Below are 21,391 nucleotides of genomic sequence, written 5' to 3'. Positions count from 1 at the left end.
TATAAGTTTTATTTATAATATTTATAAATATCTATTATTTTAATTTTAGTATCAAGTAAAGGAACCCGTTAACTTGAAATTATCCGTTATTTGGAATAACTAATAAGGTTCTAAAAATGTTTTATTAAAAATAGTCCCAGTTATTTTGTTAGTAGACCTTCCATATTTTTGTTTTTCTTTGTGATAACACCGAAGTTGTCTCCTCGCTCGCCGCTCGCCGTTGCCGGAACGCTGACGTCAGTGATTTTAGTATTTTACATTTTGCGAATGGAAATAGTTTTCTAAAATTTATACATTAAACCTTGTCTTAGAGGCGACAAGTAAACATTGTGTACAATCGAAAATGGCATCAGCACCAGAGTCTAAATTACCAGAAGCCGACAGTCTTGACGCGGGTTCAAGTTTCCTCACAACAGAGATTTACAGTCCCGTAAATTTGATTATAATATCGCTAATCTTTGTGTTGGTGTATAAAATATACGTGAAATTCACAAAGGTGCCGGCTGACACACCGGCGCTGGATTTGCCTAAACTCCGCAAAGATATGACCGTGGCTGAACTGCGTCAATATGATGGTACTCAGGCTGACGGAAGAGTTCTGGTGGCGGTGAACGGCTGGATATTCGATGCAACGCGAGGCCGACGTTTCTACGGACCCGGTGAGTGCATCCGCACCGTGTTTATAAATAGAGTTGACATTACATGACTCATTAACCATTCAGCATACAGTATGCACCTTGAGTAACCTTTTAAATTATAAAAACATTGAACATGTGTTGTTCATTTATTATGTTTCCATTTGTTTGTATTGTCTGAAGATGTGAATTGTTTTGAAAAAAAAAGCTCATTAATGTATTTTGTCCTGTGTGATATTTAACTTAATGGGAATTTATTTACTAACATTATAATTAAAATATGTTTAATTTTTTGTAGGTGGACCATATGCAGCATTTGGAGGGAAAGATGCATCAAGAGGTCTAGCGACATTCTCTGTGACCTCATCAGATAAAGAGTATGATGACCTGAGTGACCTCAACTCAATGGAAATGGAGTCAGTCAAAGAGTGGGAGGCACAGTTCAGAGGTAATTTAATTCATTTACACATCAATTAGATGCAGTTTTATCTCTTTTATCACAGATATATCAAGGTACACAAACTTACTTACTAAAGCACTAAGTGACGGACCAGTAACTGACGTCACTCTCAGTACTAATAATATAGATTTAAACGTAGCACTTTTAACCAAAAGCATGCTGAATAGCTATCATTCCGCATGCCCCACTTCAATATCCAAAGACCCCGGGAAAAGTTCATGGTGGGGGCCGGAACTTGAACGCCTACGAAAGGGTCTCAGGACACTTTTTAACCATGCAAAAAACACCAGAACTACTGAGGCCTGGGACAAATACAAAATTGCACAAAAACACTATAAGAAGCGCATCAGATTTCGAAGAACGGAATCTTGGCACAACTTCTGTAGCAACATAGACTCGACAAACCAAGCCGCAAGAATAAAGAAAATACTTTCCAAAGGGAACCCGAATCTTCTGGGCACTCTTAAGAAAGCAGACGGCACCTACACAAATAACGACAAAGAAACGTGTGAAATACTGCTGGAAACACATTTTCCAGGCTGTCTGATGACATCAGGCCTTGATTGGTCAGACGAGCACCACAACACACCAACAACCCTAGACTGGGAAATCGCCAACAAAATAGTAACCGCGGATAGGATGGCATGGGCCATAAAAAGCTTCCAGCCATTCAAATCAGCGGGGCTAGACATGATTTTCCCGGCGCTACTACAATGGCAAAAAGACGAGACGATAAAACACCTATTACCAATCTACAGAGCCAGTATAGCTTTCAAATACATACCCAAATTGTGGAGAGAAGCAAAGGTAGTTTTCCTCCCCAAACCGGGTAAGGAGGACTACACTCATGCCAAAGCTTTCAGGCCAATCAGTCTTACATCATTCCTTTTAAAAACACTGGAAAGACTTGTAGACATATACCTAAGGGATGGAGTACTAAAGAACAACCCACTACATCCCCAACAACATGCGTATAGAAAAGGCAAATCAACAGAGTCGGCACTGCACAAGGTTGTGCACAAAATAGAATCGGCCTTTACAAACAAAGCCTCAACACTAGCCTCCTTCATAGATATAGAAGGAGCCTTTGACAAAACCATGCACAACAGCATTAAACATGCCCTACAAAGACTTAAAGTAGAACCAGTCCTAACTGGATGGATCACTGAACTAGTCAGCAAAAGGGCGGTACAGATAGTGGCAAACACCACAATAAGAGCAAAAGTGGTCAGAGGATGCCCCCAGGGAGGCATCCTTTCACCGCTTCTATGGAACATAGTAGTGGATAGCCTCCTAACTAGTCTAAACAAAAAAGGGTACACTACTATTGGATATGCAGATGACCTAGCAATACTGATAAATGGGACAGCTGAAAACGTACTATGCAAAATAATGCGCTCAGCTTTTCAGATTATAGAAAACTGGTGTGAAGAACACCAACTATCAGTAAACCCCAAAAAAAACAGAACTTATCCTTTTCACCAACAAAAGGAAGTTACCGGACCTCGAACTACCAAAACTATTTAACACCAAACTCACCCTGTCAACTCAAGTGAAATATCTGGGCATGGTTCTTGACAACAAGTTGAATTGGGCGAGTCATATTGAAGCAAAAACTAGGAAGGCCTGCATAGCGTTCGGCCAGTGTAGAAGAATGGTTGGTAACAAATGGGGTCTCAACCCAAACATAACACTCTGGCTATACACATCAGTTATCAGACCTTCTATCACCTACGGAGCAGTTGTATGGTGGCCCAGAACACAACTGACAACGGTAAAAACAAAACTCCAGAGCACACAACGCCTAGCATGTGTAGCCACCACTGGATGCATGAAAACCACTCCATCAAATGCACTTGAGTACCTCCTAAACCTCAGGCCCTTAGATTTGGTTATACAGGAGGAGGCACAAGCGGCTGCCTTAAGACTAAAAGCAAACGGGCTATGGCAGCAGAACCCAGAAACAACACACACCAAAATTCTGCAATGTATCTTGAAGGAAATACCACTTCTCGATGCACCTACAGATAAAACGCCATGTCACCACGTTTTTGACAGAAGATACAATATCCAACTCAAAGAGGAATCTAAAGATGACTCTGGCATCAACGAAGTTAGGATATACACTGACGGATCCAAAACCGCATTTGGTACAGGAGCCGGCGTCTTCTCGAACGATCTAAATATCAAAATATCAGCCACCCTAGACAAACTAAATACAATCTTCCAAGCAGAATGTATAGGAATCACTAAGGCAGCACAAGCAGTCGCAGCCAGAGATGTCAGAGACTTTAAAATAAAAATTGTCTCGGACAGTGCATCCATGCTACAAGCCTTACAAAATAACGTTATAACATCTGCCCTTGTTCTGGAATGCCATAATGCGCTCCAGGCTATTGCACGTACGAACACAGTTACCCTGCAATGGATCAAAGGGCACAGCAATTCAATGGGAAACGATGCAGCTGATGAACTAGCTAAAAGGGGATCAAATGGAACAGTACTTGGACCGGAACCACTACTGCCTATCCCCCAAGCACAAATTAAATCTTGGCTGAACAGAAACACCGAAGCGAAACACCTAAAAGAATGGAACAACAGCAAAGGTTGCAGGCAAACTAAGGCTGCAGTTCCGGTGGCACCTAAGAATCTTGCCCGCAACCTTATCAGTCTAAAAAGGGACAAAATACGCAAGGTAATAGGAATCCTAACCGGCCATTGTCCCCTAAACAAACATCTATGTACAATAGGTGTGACGGACAGCCCTCTGTGCAGAGGATGCATGGAGGCAGAGGAAACACCACAACATGTACTCGTGGAATGCAACAGCGTGGCGGACCAACGAGCGCGAACAAAAATATTGACAACAACACTCCAGGAAGCCTGCAGCAACTTGAAAAAGCTACTGAAGTTCTGGGAAGAACTAGGATGGCTGGAGTGAGGGTGAATCAACGCAACAATGAGAGAGGGTAGATACACGCACAAAGGCCCATTTAAGAGGCTAAGTGCGGAAAAAGCCCAGGAAACCTAACCTAACCTAACCTAGATGCAGTTTTACATGACTGCTACTGAGACTCATTGTCATTATTATTAAGAATCATATTACGTTTCAACTAAAGGCTACTGACAGTTAACTATCAAAGTTACCTTAGTACCTGAGTAATAGTAATGCACCTTAATAAATGATTGTATAAAGTCGGGTCCAGTTGTCACAATTCAGTTGAAACATTCAGGGGTGATGATGTTAAGTGGTATTTTAATGAATGTTCATCAACACATATTCGATTTTACCCAACTGTGCCGATTAATGCTGAACCAAATATGTTTGTAGCAAACCTAATTTACAAACTATCTGTTGGTCGATGACCTGCACAGAAATGTTTCTAATTATTTCAATTTAATTTAAATAGATTACCATAGTTTACTTTCATTTTAATGATGCATTCTTAATACGCATGCTTTTGTGCATTTTCAAACATTGCCACACACTGTTATTGGTAATTTAAATCACAAATTAGCTTCTCTGTAGCATAAGGTACAGTTTTAATTAGAAATTTACATTTATGGAGGAAATTAAGTATACAAGTACTTAGAAATAGGGTTCAAAATTGATTTTTCAAGATATTCATAGCTAAGATTTATTAGGTGAACACATAATAGTCAGTAGTTTTCAAATCTTATTTGTTGGTATATTGTGTTTTATTTGTGTACTAGCTTTTACCCGCGACTACGTCCGCCACCTGAATTTTCCCATAGAAATGCGTAATTTTCCCGGGGTAAAAACTAGCCTATTTCCTTTCTCGGGTAATATCTCCATACCAAATTTCATGCAAATTGGTTCAGTAGTATAGGCGTGATTGAGTAACAGACAGACAGAGTTACTTTCGCATTTATAGTATTAGTATGGATGGATGCACTATTTATGGTTGTAGTAAGGCCCTTCTCTCCATATATCTCTGTCTATTGATTATACCCTAGGCAAGTTCTTCAAATAAGAAAATCTACCATTTCATTGTCCTTCACTGTTGTGTGTAAACAAATGCAAAACTGTACACACCTGATTGTAAACTCCTTTTACACAAACAAGGAAAAGGCATACAATGATGCATGTTTAATTGTTTACTAATACTTAGTAAACTATAGTTTGTATATTACTGTTAATTCTGAAAAATGTAGAGAAAATTAGCTTCTATTTATCTCATCTTCATTCCATCTGTGCTGATCCAGTTTTCTCAGAATAAAAAGTATCCTAAAGCTGTATAAAAAAACAATATGTATGCCAAATGTCTTTGTGACCTATTCTTTGTTATTTCTGCACTAATACAGTGGTGTGAAAATCTCAAAAATTAGACATGATGTTGATCAAAGAGCACCTTTTCTTACCTGGCAAATGAAAGCCCCTTTTTTATCCCCCTTTTTCTTCCAAGATTCACGATTTTTCATTATCTCCCCACTCTGGTCAAGACGAATACATGAAAATATTCCCTTGTGGTAAAAATAACATTGTATTGAACCCATATAAGTGTCATGTTAGCATGCTAATACAATTTAAACTGTTTGAACAAATAAGTCATGAATGAGTAGGATTAACATTGTTCTGTGACAGGTGACAAAATACATATCTAGCAGAAGAAACCTTTTAAAGATGTGATGCAAAACAATAGGCCTAGAAAATAACTGTGTAACAAATTTTAACATGTGGAGATAGATAGTCGGTTGTACGTTCTTACTTACATTGCAACATTATTTAGTGATTGCAAACATATTTTTCTTTAACAACCTATCGAGTCTCGTTGTTAACAAAATGTCTCCGAAATCGCCTGTCTCCGTTACTATCTATCTCACGGGAACCCCTGAGATATGCGTCCACGTCGTCATCAACGTTTTCGTGGCGTACCTCAGCGCCGTCACTCTGACAACAAATCAGCCATTAAGTTTATTCATCACTAGCTGATCCGCGCAACTTTGCTTGCGTCAAATAAGAGAATCATAATTTTCCCAGTTTTTGTAACATTTTTCACTGGTACCCTGCTCCTATCAGTCGTAGCGTGATAATATATAGCCTATAGCCTTCCTCGATAAATGGGCTATCTAACACTGAATTTTTTTTTCAAATCGGACCAGTAGTTCCTGAGATTAGCGCGTTCAAACAAACAAACAAACAAACTCTTCAGCTTTATAATATTAGTATAGATAATATGAGGATAGTTTAATAGTACCGCAATAATACGTCCATTCCATACTTTTTTTAAGAATTCTATTAGTCTTCCCTTGCATCAAGATAATTAAGTTATCTTTATACCCCCTCGAGTAATCTAGCAGTTGACGTAACACAGTTACTAGACTAATTAGGAGACGATAAGATAGACTAGGTAGGGGCTAGTGGTATTCTCCCCCTAATGTTCCACTTTCGATATTAACTATCTTTGCAGCTAAAGCCGCAGGCATCCATTCGGTTATAGTATAAGGTTTTATTTCTGTAGGAAGTAGTCTTGCCCTATGGCGTTGTATTAGACGCCAAAAGTCATTGACCTACAGGCACTGAGATGGCCAATTGTTATGTATTCAGTTTCATTATCATGATCACAGTAGCAATATTAAATTAATCTTAAAAAATGAAGCACATATCAGCTAAACTAACAATTCGACGCAAGTGATAATTTTTTTGTTCTTGCCCTTCTTGCCTACCAAACCTTTTCGGAGCCGGCGCAATTTGTGTTGCTTTTATTCTCCAACATATTTGCCAATAACTCATCTCAATAGTAATGCCTCTATATTTTGCACGTGCAGTTGCTTTTAGCTATTTCAACATTGATTATATTCCACGCGTGCAGTATACGTTTAGTAAATACGCCCTCACTTACCTTACGCAGAAGAACTCATTACTATTCATAGATGTACATAGTTATCGTTGTACATTTGGATATTTTTGAATGAACGTGTCACTATTTAAACAACTCTTTGAGTCCTAAAGACTATTACTTCATTATAATGTTAAGTGGACAATTACAAAAGATTGCTACTCACGTTTAAATCACTGTGTATTGAGGTTCTACTCACTTTTGCCTAAACATTTGGTTATTCCATTAGATTCTGATAGTAGCCCGCGACATCCGCATGGTGTTCTGGGAACAACGATGTCAAAGGCTGGTATTCCTCCTAGCAAGAAGAGTTTCTAAGCATTTTCCCTTTGAACCTGATGAATGTTTGTAAACCATTCATCATTAAAATTTTAACGAAATATATTCCGCAAGTCGAGCAGCAACGTGCGTGTTTACTCAAACGTGTATCATCCATGTTTATATTCTTTTTACGCAAGATTTATAATCATTACCTAAAAATGACCTGCAGATTTTTTATAAATTCGTCATCAGGTGTTTAATTCTTGTCATTTATCATATCATCGTCTGAATTCACCTCGGACACATGTTCATATCAAGCCAGTGAGGTTTACAGTAATCGTTATGTACACAAGCCCAACCTGATGTTATCATTTATCAGTGTGTCACTACACAGGTGGTCATAAACCCTCAACAACCGGAATAATAATCCCAGTTTCTTAATACTAGATCGTTTTCACTCATACATAAATTTAGGCACATTATATTATACCTGAAGGTGGTAGAGGTGTATGAAATACAGCCAGGTTTCGATATTATCAATGTTAGTCCCATGTAATAGGGGGCAAACTTCAATACATTTATCGGGCACGTAAGATTGTTTCTTTTTTTTAATATGGTCAAATAAACCCGGGCTATTGCTACGTCGTTTAATTATTAGTCAGAATTTAACAAAGATTTACGTATTTAATTATTCCTATTGACCAAATAAACTGTTAAACAGCACTGGCAGAACTTAGCAGTAACATTATAGATTCTCATCACCCAAATTAGTGCGCGATTGTCTTCTGACTTATCTCAGATTTGACTCCCAGATTCCTATTTCCTTCAGGTCGTCTTACCCGCGGTATTCATTGGATTATACAAGATAAGTTATCTTGCCGGTGAAATCATTCACCATTCTTCTCATATTTTCCCTACAAATTCAAGAGGAATTTTATTTTACTGATGTCGATGATATAAACACGATGTTTTCCATCTCTTCTGTCTGGGCATCAATTTTAAAACGTATAAAATATATTGGAAATATACATTCAGTTTGCATTCAACGCTAGTTTGATTAATTCGAACTTGAAACAGCATCAGCATTCTTTATGCATTACGCAAATGTATTGATAGTCTAGACGTCTAATGTGTATATTTGTATGAGCCTATAGGACAAATTGGTATGTTGGCTTGTTGGCGCCTAAGGTTTTGTTAGTATCGTATTCATATTTTTCTTTAAAGATTCCGTTTTTTATGAAGTTCTTGTGATGTTTTCCGAAGTAGATATTAATCAATGTTAGGGATATTGTCTCTTGAACCTCTCTTTTCTTTCTTTTGATATTGTTTAGGATTGAATTGGAACAAATTCTTCTTATTGTATTATTAATAACGAATGGTTGCCAAGCAGTGTGAGAGTGATTAATTGAATGTAGTTATCATTGCTCATTATACTGCTCTCCCCGACTGATTTGAAGTGATTTATCTATCTAATTATCCTAAAATAATCTTCATTAATATGGACGACTATAAATCGATGACACTAGAATCTCACTCCTATATTACTAAAGCTTTCTCTACCACTTGCGATATGAAGATTTCTAATTAGTACAATTCCATTAATCCATAACAAGCGTGTCCAGTGAAACTCAAGCGCTATCAGATGCCATAAAACAATAAATGGACAATCAATATGACTCACAAGGTTACAAATCGGAAGGTCGGGTGGAAAGTGTCCGAGCGCCTGCTAATTAATTATTCTGCTTGGAGCTGAGTGGCCGACTAGCCTATATTAATCCATTCAATTATTTACTAAGACAGAAAGCTCAGCCAGCCTTTGGAGCGACAGAAAATTGTACCGTCTACCTGAGTTTTTGAGGAAAAAATGTTCCAAAGACAAAGTCATACGATGGCTCCCTCTTCGCCTATTAGGATCCCAAATTTCTCGAGGCTACTCGATATTTTAGCCGCAAATTATGACTCCCCAAAGTACAAACCCTTTTCTGTCTTTCAAGTTTCTGCAGCTAACTTATTTAGTCTTTAGGGAAATGGTTAATTTTTGCATAGTTATAACACGAATTATAAGAAATTTTCATGCACTTGTTGGGTTCCCAGTGAGTAGTTCTGTCTGATCGGGAAAGATTCCTAGATTTCCAGGAACTCTACCATTCTATCTAAAAATAACCAGAATTTCAGCTACAATGAAAATTCTCACAAGTGTACACAATGAATCAACTCTGATTTCCGCATATTCACAGATATTTTCATTCGGCGAGTTTTATCATGCAACATTAACACCGTTTATCGTAACTTTGATATGTGCAGCGTTTATCAGTAAACTCACCCTCCCTGATAGGATCATTACATACTGATCACGTGACACAATGTTATGGCGTCCAGCGCATGTTTCAACACGCGAGAGATAGAATATTAAACTTAAATAAAATGGTTCTATTCCAATTTCGCATTCGGAACTGGTCCTGGGCGACTGGATTTTGATGAACCGAAATCAGGGCATAGTCTATCCTGTCTTACATATTCCCTAAGCAATAAACTTTTAACTTCACGCGGCGTTGAAAGCTGTTCAAAGAACTGCAAGTGCTGTACTGCTAACGTTAAGTCAAAAATGTAAAAGGGATTTTCATCTTAAACTTAATTTAAAATGCAATTTGAAAGAAAAACTGGGACGTTAAAAGTGCTCTTATTCTTGGACGTTGAATATAAAAATAAAATTAACTTTCGTTAGTACTCGGGTTAAGGCACTTTTGAGAATGCGATACTTATGGAAATTGTCTTTATTATGAGACGGTTTCAGAAGACAGAAAGCCTCTGTACTATGCTTGGGAAGAATTTTGCAGTTCCAGCTATTTCTGGAGTAAATTACATGATTCAAATTTTGTCACCGGGAAGAATACAATGCTTATGGAATTAGTTGTCTTTGCAAGAAAACTTCAATATAAAATGTCAAATCGATAATTATATTTCACTTATTTATTACCCTATAAATCATCTTATAAAACTCACGTGCAAAATTAATTCGAAGTGTACAATGACGTAACCAGCACATGTTCAATTTAAAAACAATATTGCGATGCTCGGTCATAAGAAACAATCACCTGAGATGACGTGATCTCGCCCGACCAATCGGACACCGCCTTCATAATAATTGCTATATCGTAGCTCAACACATACTTTATTACTGTAGGTAATATACTCTGTAGAACTGTAAGGAGTTCATTACATACATACGTAAAAATCACACCTTCTTTCCATAGGGGTAGGCAAAGACCAAAGGACGCCACTTCGTAATCAAATCATTTTATGAAATACGACCAGACCAGAGGCTAGCAGGTTAAGGGGTGGATTTTGTGTGATTAAATTAAAATGTTTATGCCACTTTGTACAGGGGGTGAGTTAGCTTGGGTGTGTTACATTTTCAGTTGCTTTCACGGCTTCTACTAACAGAGGCGGCGTAGGGCGTGGGCGACGTGGGCCACAGCCCACGGCCTCGCGGTCCAAGGGGCCTCGCGCCATGGAGATTTATGTATTACTTAAACCTAAGCTATGAACGCGCCGAAAAAAGTGCTTGCGTCGCTATCACACGTGAGAAATCCCCGCTGTAATGCACGTCACCACTGGCCTAAAAAAGGGTATTCCCCTGAAATTGCGTTCCTATCGCTAGCGAAGAATTTCCGCTGCGCGGCGCCGCCCAAAACAAAATAGGGTATTCCCCGTTCGTCAAATAACAGCCCCGGTGTACGGGACACCGCAACTTTTTGACGATTTGTTTTCATGCTGTTGGTCGTCAAAGCAAAGCGTATAGTCTACTTGGGTTGACTTGTCGTGTATAAGTGATAATATCTTTTTTTTATGTGACATTCTATTTAAGAAATTAAATCTGTGGTTTACTGTTTCAATACGCCGTTTTGTAACTATAACTACTTATAAAATAATAGATACGTAGTCTTGTACTAACTATTGATTTATTGTTTGTGATCTGAAGAAAAATAATTGTACAGGGATTAAGTGAAAGGTAAGAAATCATTTTATTTACACATAATACTTCTTTTTTTGACTTCAAATGTTTATTTTATTATCTGATCGAGGAATGTAGGTTTTATTTTCAATAAATTTAAATTAATATTTAAAACTTTATTTTTATAAGAAAAAAGCGTAAAGTGTACTAATTATCCAGTAAGTACAGCCTCCGCTGAAAGGAGCTTCTCAAAATTAAAACTCATTAAGAATTATTTAAGGAGTACGATGTCACAGGAACGACTTTCTACGGTCGCAATTTTGTCTATCGAGGCTGATATAGCATCCAAGCTAGATTACGAGCACGTAATTAAACAATTCAACAGTGTAAAAAGTAGAAAATTTCTGTTCCTGTAATAATTAAATTAAATTGTTTTTTAACGTTGGTCTTTAAAAAAAATTCATCGGCTAACCTAAAAATATTTAAGATTAATATCTTAAATATTTTTAGGTTAGCCGATGAAATTTTTTTTTACCTAATTATATATAATCATATATGATAATACATAATTAGATAAAAACATTTTTCATCGGGTAGTTGTAAGTTTGACTATATTTTGCATGAATGAAAGTTTAATAATGAAATGACATATGTTTTTTATTTTAACAAATCTGTCTTTATGCCCGAGGAGAGGGCCTCGCAAAATGTATCTTGCCCACATAAAATTTTGATCTGGCGCCGCTACTGTCTACTAACTTGACCTACTTCAAATTAGGCAGACTGATAGATCACACCCTAGGGAAGATGTCTACGGGGTATCCGTAGGCGCGCGTAAAACCTAACTCGTCTAGAATCTAGGTACTACTCTGCTTTCGGGAATGCTTAATTCTTAATTGTTTTAGCGAATATTATGCATGTATAATGCATATATTATACAACAATATGTTGTACGATAAGAATAAATCATTTATGATAGGAGCAAAAACCGCAGTGTCTGGGTTAACGACAGGAAGATAATGATGAGTTGACATGTTTCTTCAACGAAATTACCTTCATATTATACATGTATGTAGTTGTATGGTATGTAAAGTAGTATGGTGTAACAGGTTGTTCACCTCTCGGTCAGTAGTACAATGTTTTGATGACGTGCACTTGCGCTTTTGCCAGAAACTAAGCAGCGGTTTACCGTAATCGCGATAACGTTTATTTATGTAATGTTTTGTATCGGTGTTCTTGTGATAGGTATAAGAAATACAATAAATTTTTTAAAAAAATTATGATTTCTTCTGCTTCTGGAACACTCTGACGCCTTCTTCTCGCTTCATTGCGTTGTTGCGGTCTAGTACAAATTAGTTATAAACTGTTGAAGTAAATGGAAAGTATGGAAACGCAGCAAGCAGGTCTGATCTTGGTGTGATGAAAGAATTTTGTTAAGTTTATTCTCCCGTAAAAATGCTGCGTAGAGACGTCTAAGTCTCTTTTTGAGATCCAAAATCTGTGGCGCAAAAAACCTTTGGGGTTTGATCTAGGTATCGTGCCAGACTGACATATTAGCTATTTACTAGCCTTCTTGCTTAAGTCTCACCTTTTGGTGTTCACTGACAGTCCAAGTTGTGGAAAGCTTATTGTAAGACACGGAAGAAATCCGAAAAATATTCTCAAAGAATTAGTGGCGTTAAAGAATTAGTGCTCATTCACGTTGACTCGCGGGCGCGGTGGCGGGCGCGGTCGCGAAATATCAAACATATGGCGATGTACCGAAGTGTTCACGTACAAACCGTTCGCGCGGTCTAAGTCGCGGGCGAGCTAGCGGCGTCGCGCGCGGCCCGCGAGGCGCGCTCGCGCCAATATCATGGCGGCTCCACATTATTGCCGTGAATTCACGCGCGTATTCTCGCCGTGAATTCACGGACCGACTCCATGCCCTCCACATTCACGGAATGCTCACAATAATTCGAAGCCCTCCGCGAAATGGACGTAGAAGCTGCTGCTGCGATAACTTTATTTGCTGTGTCCCTATACCACTATATAGATGTCAAAAACAAGAAAGTTGTTGTTCCTCACACCATTTTTCTATAATCTGAAAAGCTGAGCGCATTATACGGTCCGTACCCCTTTATAGTCCAGAGTAAACTGCGCCGGGGCCGTGAATGTGTATGTGTATGCGTGAACGCCGCGCGAACCCTTTGTCACGGGACTTTAATACCGACTCTGATCGGGGAACAGGCGTGAACGCGCGTGGACCCCGTGAAAACCGTCCACATTCACGTTCGCGTCTGTTCACGGAGCTTCACGGCAATAATGTGGAGCCGGCATCAAACAAGTGAAGATGTTCGTGTGTGTTCACGTCGAACTAGCGGTGGCGGGCGCGATCCACTCGCGATGTCAAGTAAGATCAACCAGTTTGAGCCAGTTTGAGCCAAACGCCCGCCTGGCGGCCAACGTGAACACAAATCGCCACGTCCCCGCGCTCGCGACCGCCACCGCGCCCGCGAGTTCCAACGTGAACAAGCACTTAGTACTATTCCAAGACACACTGTCTCTTTTTTCTTGTTCTCTGAGGCGTGAAACTCAAAAGTACAAGGTCTAGTCTCGTTCGGCTAATGTGCGGTTGAACGCAATGCGGCGCGTAAGCTTTGTGACGCATCGCGGCCCGCTATTGCGGTCCGGCCTACATTGACCAGCTAATCATGAACCAACTTTGAGAAGCTTATGTGCTTACTAAAAATAATAAACGTGGAATAGAGTAAAGAAAATTCTTCAATTTTAACCAACTCTTCTTCTCCTAAAGTAAAGACATTATAAAACGATTTGAAATTATTTCGGAAACGTATGAAACTGAAGCAGATCTAAGTCTCTTTGTACTCGAAACTCGTACTCTATACTTCCTAGGAATCAAGAGCGTCTTATGGCTTAAGTATTCCGATTCGCTTTTTTTCAGTTATAAGCTAATGGCCAGACACATGAGATATTATATTACGAAACCTAATAACAGTTACTTCGTAGAGTTACCGTTAAATCTACAAAATAGCTTGCATCCAAGTGTGTCGGCGTTTGGGGTCAATTTCAGTTGTAATATCACTCGGTTCATTGTAGAAAGATACAACAGTACCGTTAAAAGCCGTATGTCGCGATCTCGAATGTATTTTCACATAAATAAGAATTGTCTTTCGTGACAGAGTTTCATGTTATACACTTGCTATAAACTAGACGTAGGTGCTTCTAATTGCACAAGTTTATTTTTGCATAGCTTATTGTTCCATTCCTTAGACATACTGAAACTATGACGTGCAAAATTGTTATTATAGTTTAGGCTACCCCGTTTTTCCGTCATTTATTTCTAGATTTTCAAAATTTTCAAAACGTTTTTCGTATGAATCCAATATACATTCTAGTTATCTACCTCAGAAAGTTTCTACCATTACTGAAGGTTTGTTTTTTTTAAATAATCTCCACCATTGTCGAACAGAATGCATAATTTAGAAAGTACAGGAGTCATACGAACTTCATTGTCCTATATAACAAAATACGAGCATACAATAAAGTCCGAAGTGGTTCACGACAACACCTTTCACTTCTCGCTCTTTGGTCGTTAAGTATGGCTATCTTCAGTTGCTCTGCGATAACGGCAGTTAATGATGATGATAGGAGAGTAACCCATGGTCACATGACACGTATGAGGAACAAAGGTATTAAAGTAATGTTAGAAAAGATCGCTAGAATATCCGATTTAAATGACTGCAGCTTTTATGCCCTTTTGAAATTTTGTCAGCGCGTATTTGACGGTCACGACTTTACGATTAAAGAGTATATGCCAGTTTTAAAATGGTTAACGGGATTTTTCAATACGTATGTATACCTCTACGTCTCTATGTATCAAACATACGGGAGAGTCTAAAGAAATTTAAAGAAATGTTTCGAAGTAGCCACACAAATCATTGCATGTATTATTGAACCTTATTGAAAGAATTCAAAGCTATGACTTTTATTGAAAACGCACATTTTCTTTTACTGTATTTTTTTATACAGAGCTCTTCGAACAAGTATATTATTTTCACGTCAAACCTTGGCATATGGTGAAGCAATAGTGAGGTTTTCATTTATTCATAAATGCTATTTTTATATGAATGAGGGTGCGCTACTGCGGTAACAATAACACAATAGATGTTCTATTTCTCTGAACGTTCAGAGGTGTGTCATCTTTATGCTTTTCCTTTGAAGATCTTGTTTACTAGGAATGTGGAGATTATACTTAAATAGATTACATCGCAATTTCGTAGAGGAGTCTGCTGGAATCGTTTCTCGTCATCGGATCAAAGCTGAAATGAGTACTAGAATTAGCTTTAGCAACTTGGGTGGCCTTTTTCATGCAGCGAGACATGGAGTCTTCTCTTTTTAGTAACTTGCTTCTTTTTTTAGAATAATTTGATCATATTCTTTGGCTAAATTCTATCGTACGATGTTTTAAAGAAACCTGGCATTTTTCTTTATGATAGTGAAAATGAATACCTCCATCTTGTTAATGACATTATTTATTCTTAATGAAAGTGCCCTTTCGTTGAAGTTTTTTCTACCGACTGCAATTGATTCGTGTCACGTGTTTATCAACAAATTGATACAACAATATCTTAGACAGTTGTCGCTTAAAGAGTAATGATCCGATAGTCTATCTGGTTTCTTAATAATCAGAATTTTCCAGTATTATAGGATAGTTTATCAATGTTATCTTAAATTATGTTTAAAAATACAATATGTACTATAAAATGTATGTTATCGATAAACTTTAGAGCAATTTGTATTTAAGAGAGATAATTTTGTAAGTACATTTTAAGTGTATCTTTCGTATAAAAACTGCAAGTACATAAGTTTAAAGTCTTTCCTAGAATGCTTCAATTTCCTGCCCGTAATGATAAAAGCGTCGGGAAGTAATTGAGTTTTAATCTTTTCGAACAAGAAAAGAGACGTTCTTCATATAGTCGCAAGCACGAATATATTAAGAATGTTAGTTACTTGTTCTATTATTAGCTATCACATCTGTTAATTAGATATGTCAAAATGTCTTCTTGCTTTATTATGTCTGGGACACAATTGCGCTAATTAAAATGGACATTTTATTTTGTTGTACATAAATACGGAGCTCCATCCATTGAAACCAAAGCCTCTATCAAAACATGTTTAGAAGTTAGTTTCTAGAGTAATACAGTAGTTTAAAACGAAAATATTATGTTGTCGTACTTAAACCGGACCTCTTTGCGTTGAGACAAAGTCTGAAACAAAATATAGAAGTTAATTTCTGAACCAACACTAGTGTTTCAATATTTCAAGCAGAAATCAATCAACACCTTTCAGATTTACATTCAGCAATAAATCTTAATTTAGATATCCGTTCATTTTATAACGATCATAAATTATCACCACATGCTCTATGAAACTTGCAATCCCATATTCGCATCCGCACATGGTATAAAAAAGTAATAAATATTGAGCACGCGCGCTCCACGCGGATGTCATTTCACATGATGTATCATCATTTAAGACAATCAACATCTGTACTGAAAATGTACAAATTCTCCTAACAGATACGATAAACAGCTGTTGTAAACACAAGTTTGTTTTGCCACTCTTGACCTTATTACCTTGATCTTAATAGCCATGTTGCTATGTCAAGGACGACAACACTTTTATTAGATCGAATTAGGACGCGTGGTACTCATCTGATTTGAGAGGAATCAATAAGGAATGGTTTGTGGATCGGAATGTTCTGTAGTTATCAAGTGCGTTAGCTAGATTTTTTCTCTGGATGAATGATGGATGTATGTTGTAGGTTTTCAGTTTTTATGCTTTTTATCAAATAATATATAGTCAGGGCAATGTTTTAATTCAGAAGAGGTATTAAGATGACAGACAAACTTGAAATCGCAGCCGCCAAGCTGTATAATCTCTTGTGCATTTTTGTATAATAGGATTGTTAGGTTTTCTCAAAAAATATAAATATTTAAGATTAAAAATCTTATACTCAAAACGTACTGGAACTAACATTTATTTTTTCTTCTATTACAGAGAAGTACGAGCTAGTAGGTAGGCTGCTGAAGCCGGGAGAGGAGCCGAGAAATTACTCGGACGAGGAGCCCGAAGAGACGGACACGTCAACGAATACGCCCGTGGAAGAGGACAAGAAAGAACAATAGAACTAATCACACTATACATCGAATTGTTTGATACATCACTTTATACTGGGAACTTTTGAACGTATTCGGACAAGGATAATTTGGGTAAATTTTCTAGTTTACATCTACTGTATTTTTTTCTGTTGGCATTCTTAGTCGCCTCTGCTCAGTCGGTATCGTTCGTGAATCCGGAATTTTTGTTCTTGCAATGGATATGCTTGGGTCTAGTCCCAGATTTAAAAAACTACTATTAGGGGCCTTAAGCCACTTTGTCCCCATGCCCCCGAATATGTCAATGGTTGGTAAAAAACCTAATAAACAAGTTTTTCGACAAACTAAATATTTGTTCCGTATCTTACATGGTATGAACACCGTCCTACTCTTGTCTTAAATATGTCCCTCTCGTGTACCAACTTAATAAAAGATAACTTATTTAATAAAAGATTTTAGAAAAGACGGCAAAATACGCACAACGTTACAAAAACACTTATTTTAACTATTAAAAGTATACGCTTTGTTTAAAGGTCGCCAGTTAGCGCCACTGTGCCGGCAGGTCGTTATATCTTTAAAATTAAAAATAATATTGAGTCCAGTTTTAACGTTAACCTAAAGCCATTCCTCAACACGTTGAGATGGGCTTCTAGTCCGATCTAACACAACGACTGATAATTTCTAGTCTTTTACAATAATGCGACCGTAAAAATGCTATGCTGATGTAAATCAGCTTTATTTTTAAGACGCAGTGATAAATGAGACCCGCTAGACTTTATGTACCTAAATACTGGTGATTATTTTTAAATTAATACTTTTTTTCTTTGAAATACAAAAATAATTTGTCTTATACATCGGTTGGTGTTTACCACTTGCAGTAAAAATACTTTTTAAATAGGTCCTATATATTTTTATTTGCCATCAATCATTGATATGTCCAAATTCCTTGTCTGAATCATCGTTCCAAAATTCCGTTTTGAAATTTATCAAATTGTATGCTCTTATCTAAATTACGTAATATACATAACAGCATAAACTTTGATATCATATTGTTTTGGTGACTACAATCAAACAATTCGACACCTACGGGTCACTGGAGTTTATATTTTTAATTCTAACAATATTACTCGTGTAAAGTGTACAGATTAGTCTCACTAATCGTAGTGTTAGTGCAAATGTGTTCATTAAAATACGTTCTCATTGTCAATATAAAGTTACCCTGTTCATATGTCTAAAATATAATGTGATACAATTGTACAATTAAATTCTTATTAATTAAAACTTATAACTCCAGTGAATGAACAAGCCTTCGAGAGTGAGTCGGTGATTTTACTGTATATATGAAATCTATTGTATCATTTTCACATATAACTGTTGCTTATTGCAGATTTTTGAATATATTATTATATATTTACAGTTTCACGAATTGAAAGACTGAGTGATGGCATATTAATTTAAAAACGAATGATGTAAAGAAAATCTAATAATTTACTGCACATTCCCAACATTATTTGGACAGCAAATCGTTTATTTTGTGCCAACCGATGTTGTTGAACTGCGCGTGCGCAGCTATGCCATTAGTATTTAAATTTATATTATAGTCGCGCGGTAGATAGGTCACGTGCGGCGACAATGAATTTATTTTACAAGTTGATGAATTGTTACAATAATACTATCCTGTGAGTTTTAATATGATGTGAGATTTTTAGCACATCGCCTCTGTCCTTTATCGTTACCCGATAAGGTGTATTCGTGCTGAAAATGTTACATTACAGTCACTTAAACTGAACAATTGAGTTGGACTTAAGGCGTGTTTTTTATATTTTTATTCTAAATTATAACTTCTTTCTCATAATTTGTGTGATCATGCATTTATGTATTATAAAATGTGTATCTGTGTATACTTGTGACTGTGTGTACTATGAGAAGCAAAGCAAGGACTGTTCCAAATATATAATTACTTACTTGTTTTGTGTTAATAAAGGGTCCTTAATTATCGGCCTGAAGCATTTTAATGGTACGGTTATCATTTTGTTACTTCTCATAGTAGCACGTCACAAGAAACATCGGCTGATATAACGACGACCTCGATCCTACATGGACCCACCTGACTCGGTACTTATTAGTAACACAATATAAATTACGTGTTGCAAGATGAAGAAAAAAAATACAAAAAATAAGGAAATGTGCATAATATATGTAATTAAGGATCTAAAATAAAAGATATATAAATGTGGTGATGTGTGTGTTTGTTCGTTCCTTTAGAAGTAGGGATCGCGGTATTCTGGGCAAAGTTATCCTGTTACATAACTATAGAAAGTTTCTTCAATATCTTTTGCTTTATTTACTAAAGTACAAATAGTATATTTTGCCTCGAATATCAAATCTTCGCTTATAAATTATTTTGTTGTAATCATATTTGTTCATTGTTTGTTAGTTCTAAGTTCATCTGGTTTATGTATAATGGAATGGGATTACGGTTATCATTGTTATATATCTGTTTTGAAATACTTTGGAATAATTAACATATATAAATAACATTCGGGAATTAAACTTATGCCCTTTATGTTGTAAGAGGGACAGATGTAATAAAAACTCTTGCTTAGCTAAATTAACAATTTATATAAGTAACATGCGACTTAACTTTTTTACTTAATGAACATTTTATATTCCGTTATTGAGAATCACAAAAGCTTGATAACTAATAAAATTAAAAACAAATTGCACGCAAAGAACGCTTAACTATTTATTTGAATTGAAAGTTATTTGTGATTGTTCCAAAGTGTTTGAAAATCTTCGTTTTAAATGTCATAGTAATGTTAATATTTGCTACTTAATTCGAACAAGCTTTATCTACATTTGTTGAGCCTCTATCGAAGCTTTATTTTGTGCTGATACCTGATACATGACGGAGTGTTAATGTTAGTACGTGAGGCTGTTTATAAAACTTGTAGTACTATAAATTACTTTAATTTACTTATTTTGAAGACTGAAAATGTTTGTTTGGCTGCTAAATTTGAAAATGGTTTGGTTATGAAATTCCAAAGTTTAGGCGATTACACTTTTTATAAACGGTCTTTAAGGTTAGCGTCTAAAACTGCCTTCAGGCCTAAGGAAATAACGAGATGTGTTACTAACGATATTTTATAAATTATACCTTAATGATCTCACTGAAGGTTCGAAATTGAAAAATGTTCGATTACTGTTAGTAACATGTCACGTTACAGTTTGTCTCGTCCGTGGGTCTTATTTTAGTTATGAATAGATATTTGATTTATGCAAAGAATTTTGGAAAATTTGTCGTGTTGAATTTGGTCCCAGTATTGTTGTTATGCTTATTGTAAATGTGTCCAATTACAAACAATATGCCACACTTATCGCAGTTCAATAAATAAAATTTAAATAGTACCATTTTCTTCACAATTTTTCAAAATCTTTGTGTCGTTGGAATGAAATCCCAGTGTTTTAGAGTATAATGTGGAGTATGTGAATGTACAGCACTGCAAGATGTTACTAATAACTAAAAGATACCTAAAATGTTTATTTTAACATTGTCACATGAATTTAATTAAAGCGTTTTACATATTTTTTTCGTTTTACTTCTACTACTAAAGTATCTGCATGATTAACAGAAAAATAACACCATCTATTTGGCATTTCACCTTCATCTTTTTGAAGACAACTCCCGCACAAAGAATTGCTCTTGTGTCGCATCATCTAGACTAGCCTGTGAATGCCATTTACTTCAGGGTAGGTACCTTGTTAGTTTAAATACGAGAACCGGCAGGTGCTGCGGTCATTACGAGGTTTCGTGCAGTCAGTATGGGAAAACAAAACACTCGCAGCGAGGGAAATGAGCGTTTTTTTTAAGTACAGCGTAGCGTTTCTTGTTCGCCAATGACGCACGCGCACTATGCCGACAAATTACGTGCACTTTGCGTATACGGACGAGAATGAAATGTATGACGAAAACAAAAAACACTACACAACAAAAATAGTTCTAGTTAGTATAGTCATGTGACTGGAAGTTACTTAAATGCAGCAGTCGTAGACGTTCAGAT

At 36.7% G+C, this 21,391-nt stretch overlaps 1 protein-coding gene across 1 annotated transcript; it reads left to right on the top strand.

The window, feature by feature from the left end:
• The first annotated feature begins 194 nt into the window (after window positions 1-194).
• On the top strand, window positions 195-20,915 carry LOC142974284 (membrane-associated progesterone receptor component 2-like). The gene is made up of 3 exons (XM_076116518.1): window positions 195-659; window positions 934-1,083; window positions 17,233-20,915. The coding sequence occupies exons 1-3, from the start codon at window positions 344-346 to the stop codon at window positions 17,358-17,360; spliced, it is 594 nt and encodes a 197-aa protein (XP_075972633.1). The 5' UTR covers window positions 195-343; the 3' UTR covers window positions 17,361-20,915.
• Window positions 20,916-21,391: the final 476 nt, after the last annotated feature.

Source organism: Anticarsia gemmatalis, chromosome 7, assembly GCF_050436995.1.
Source record: "Anticarsia gemmatalis isolate Benzon Research Colony breed Stoneville strain chromosome 7, ilAntGemm2 primary, whole genome shotgun sequence".
Lineage (NCBI taxonomy): Eukaryota > Metazoa > Arthropoda > Insecta > Lepidoptera > Erebidae > Anticarsia > Anticarsia gemmatalis.
The sequence above is the reverse complement of the archived record's forward strand: the minus strand, read 5'-3'. Positions and strand labels throughout refer to the sequence as shown.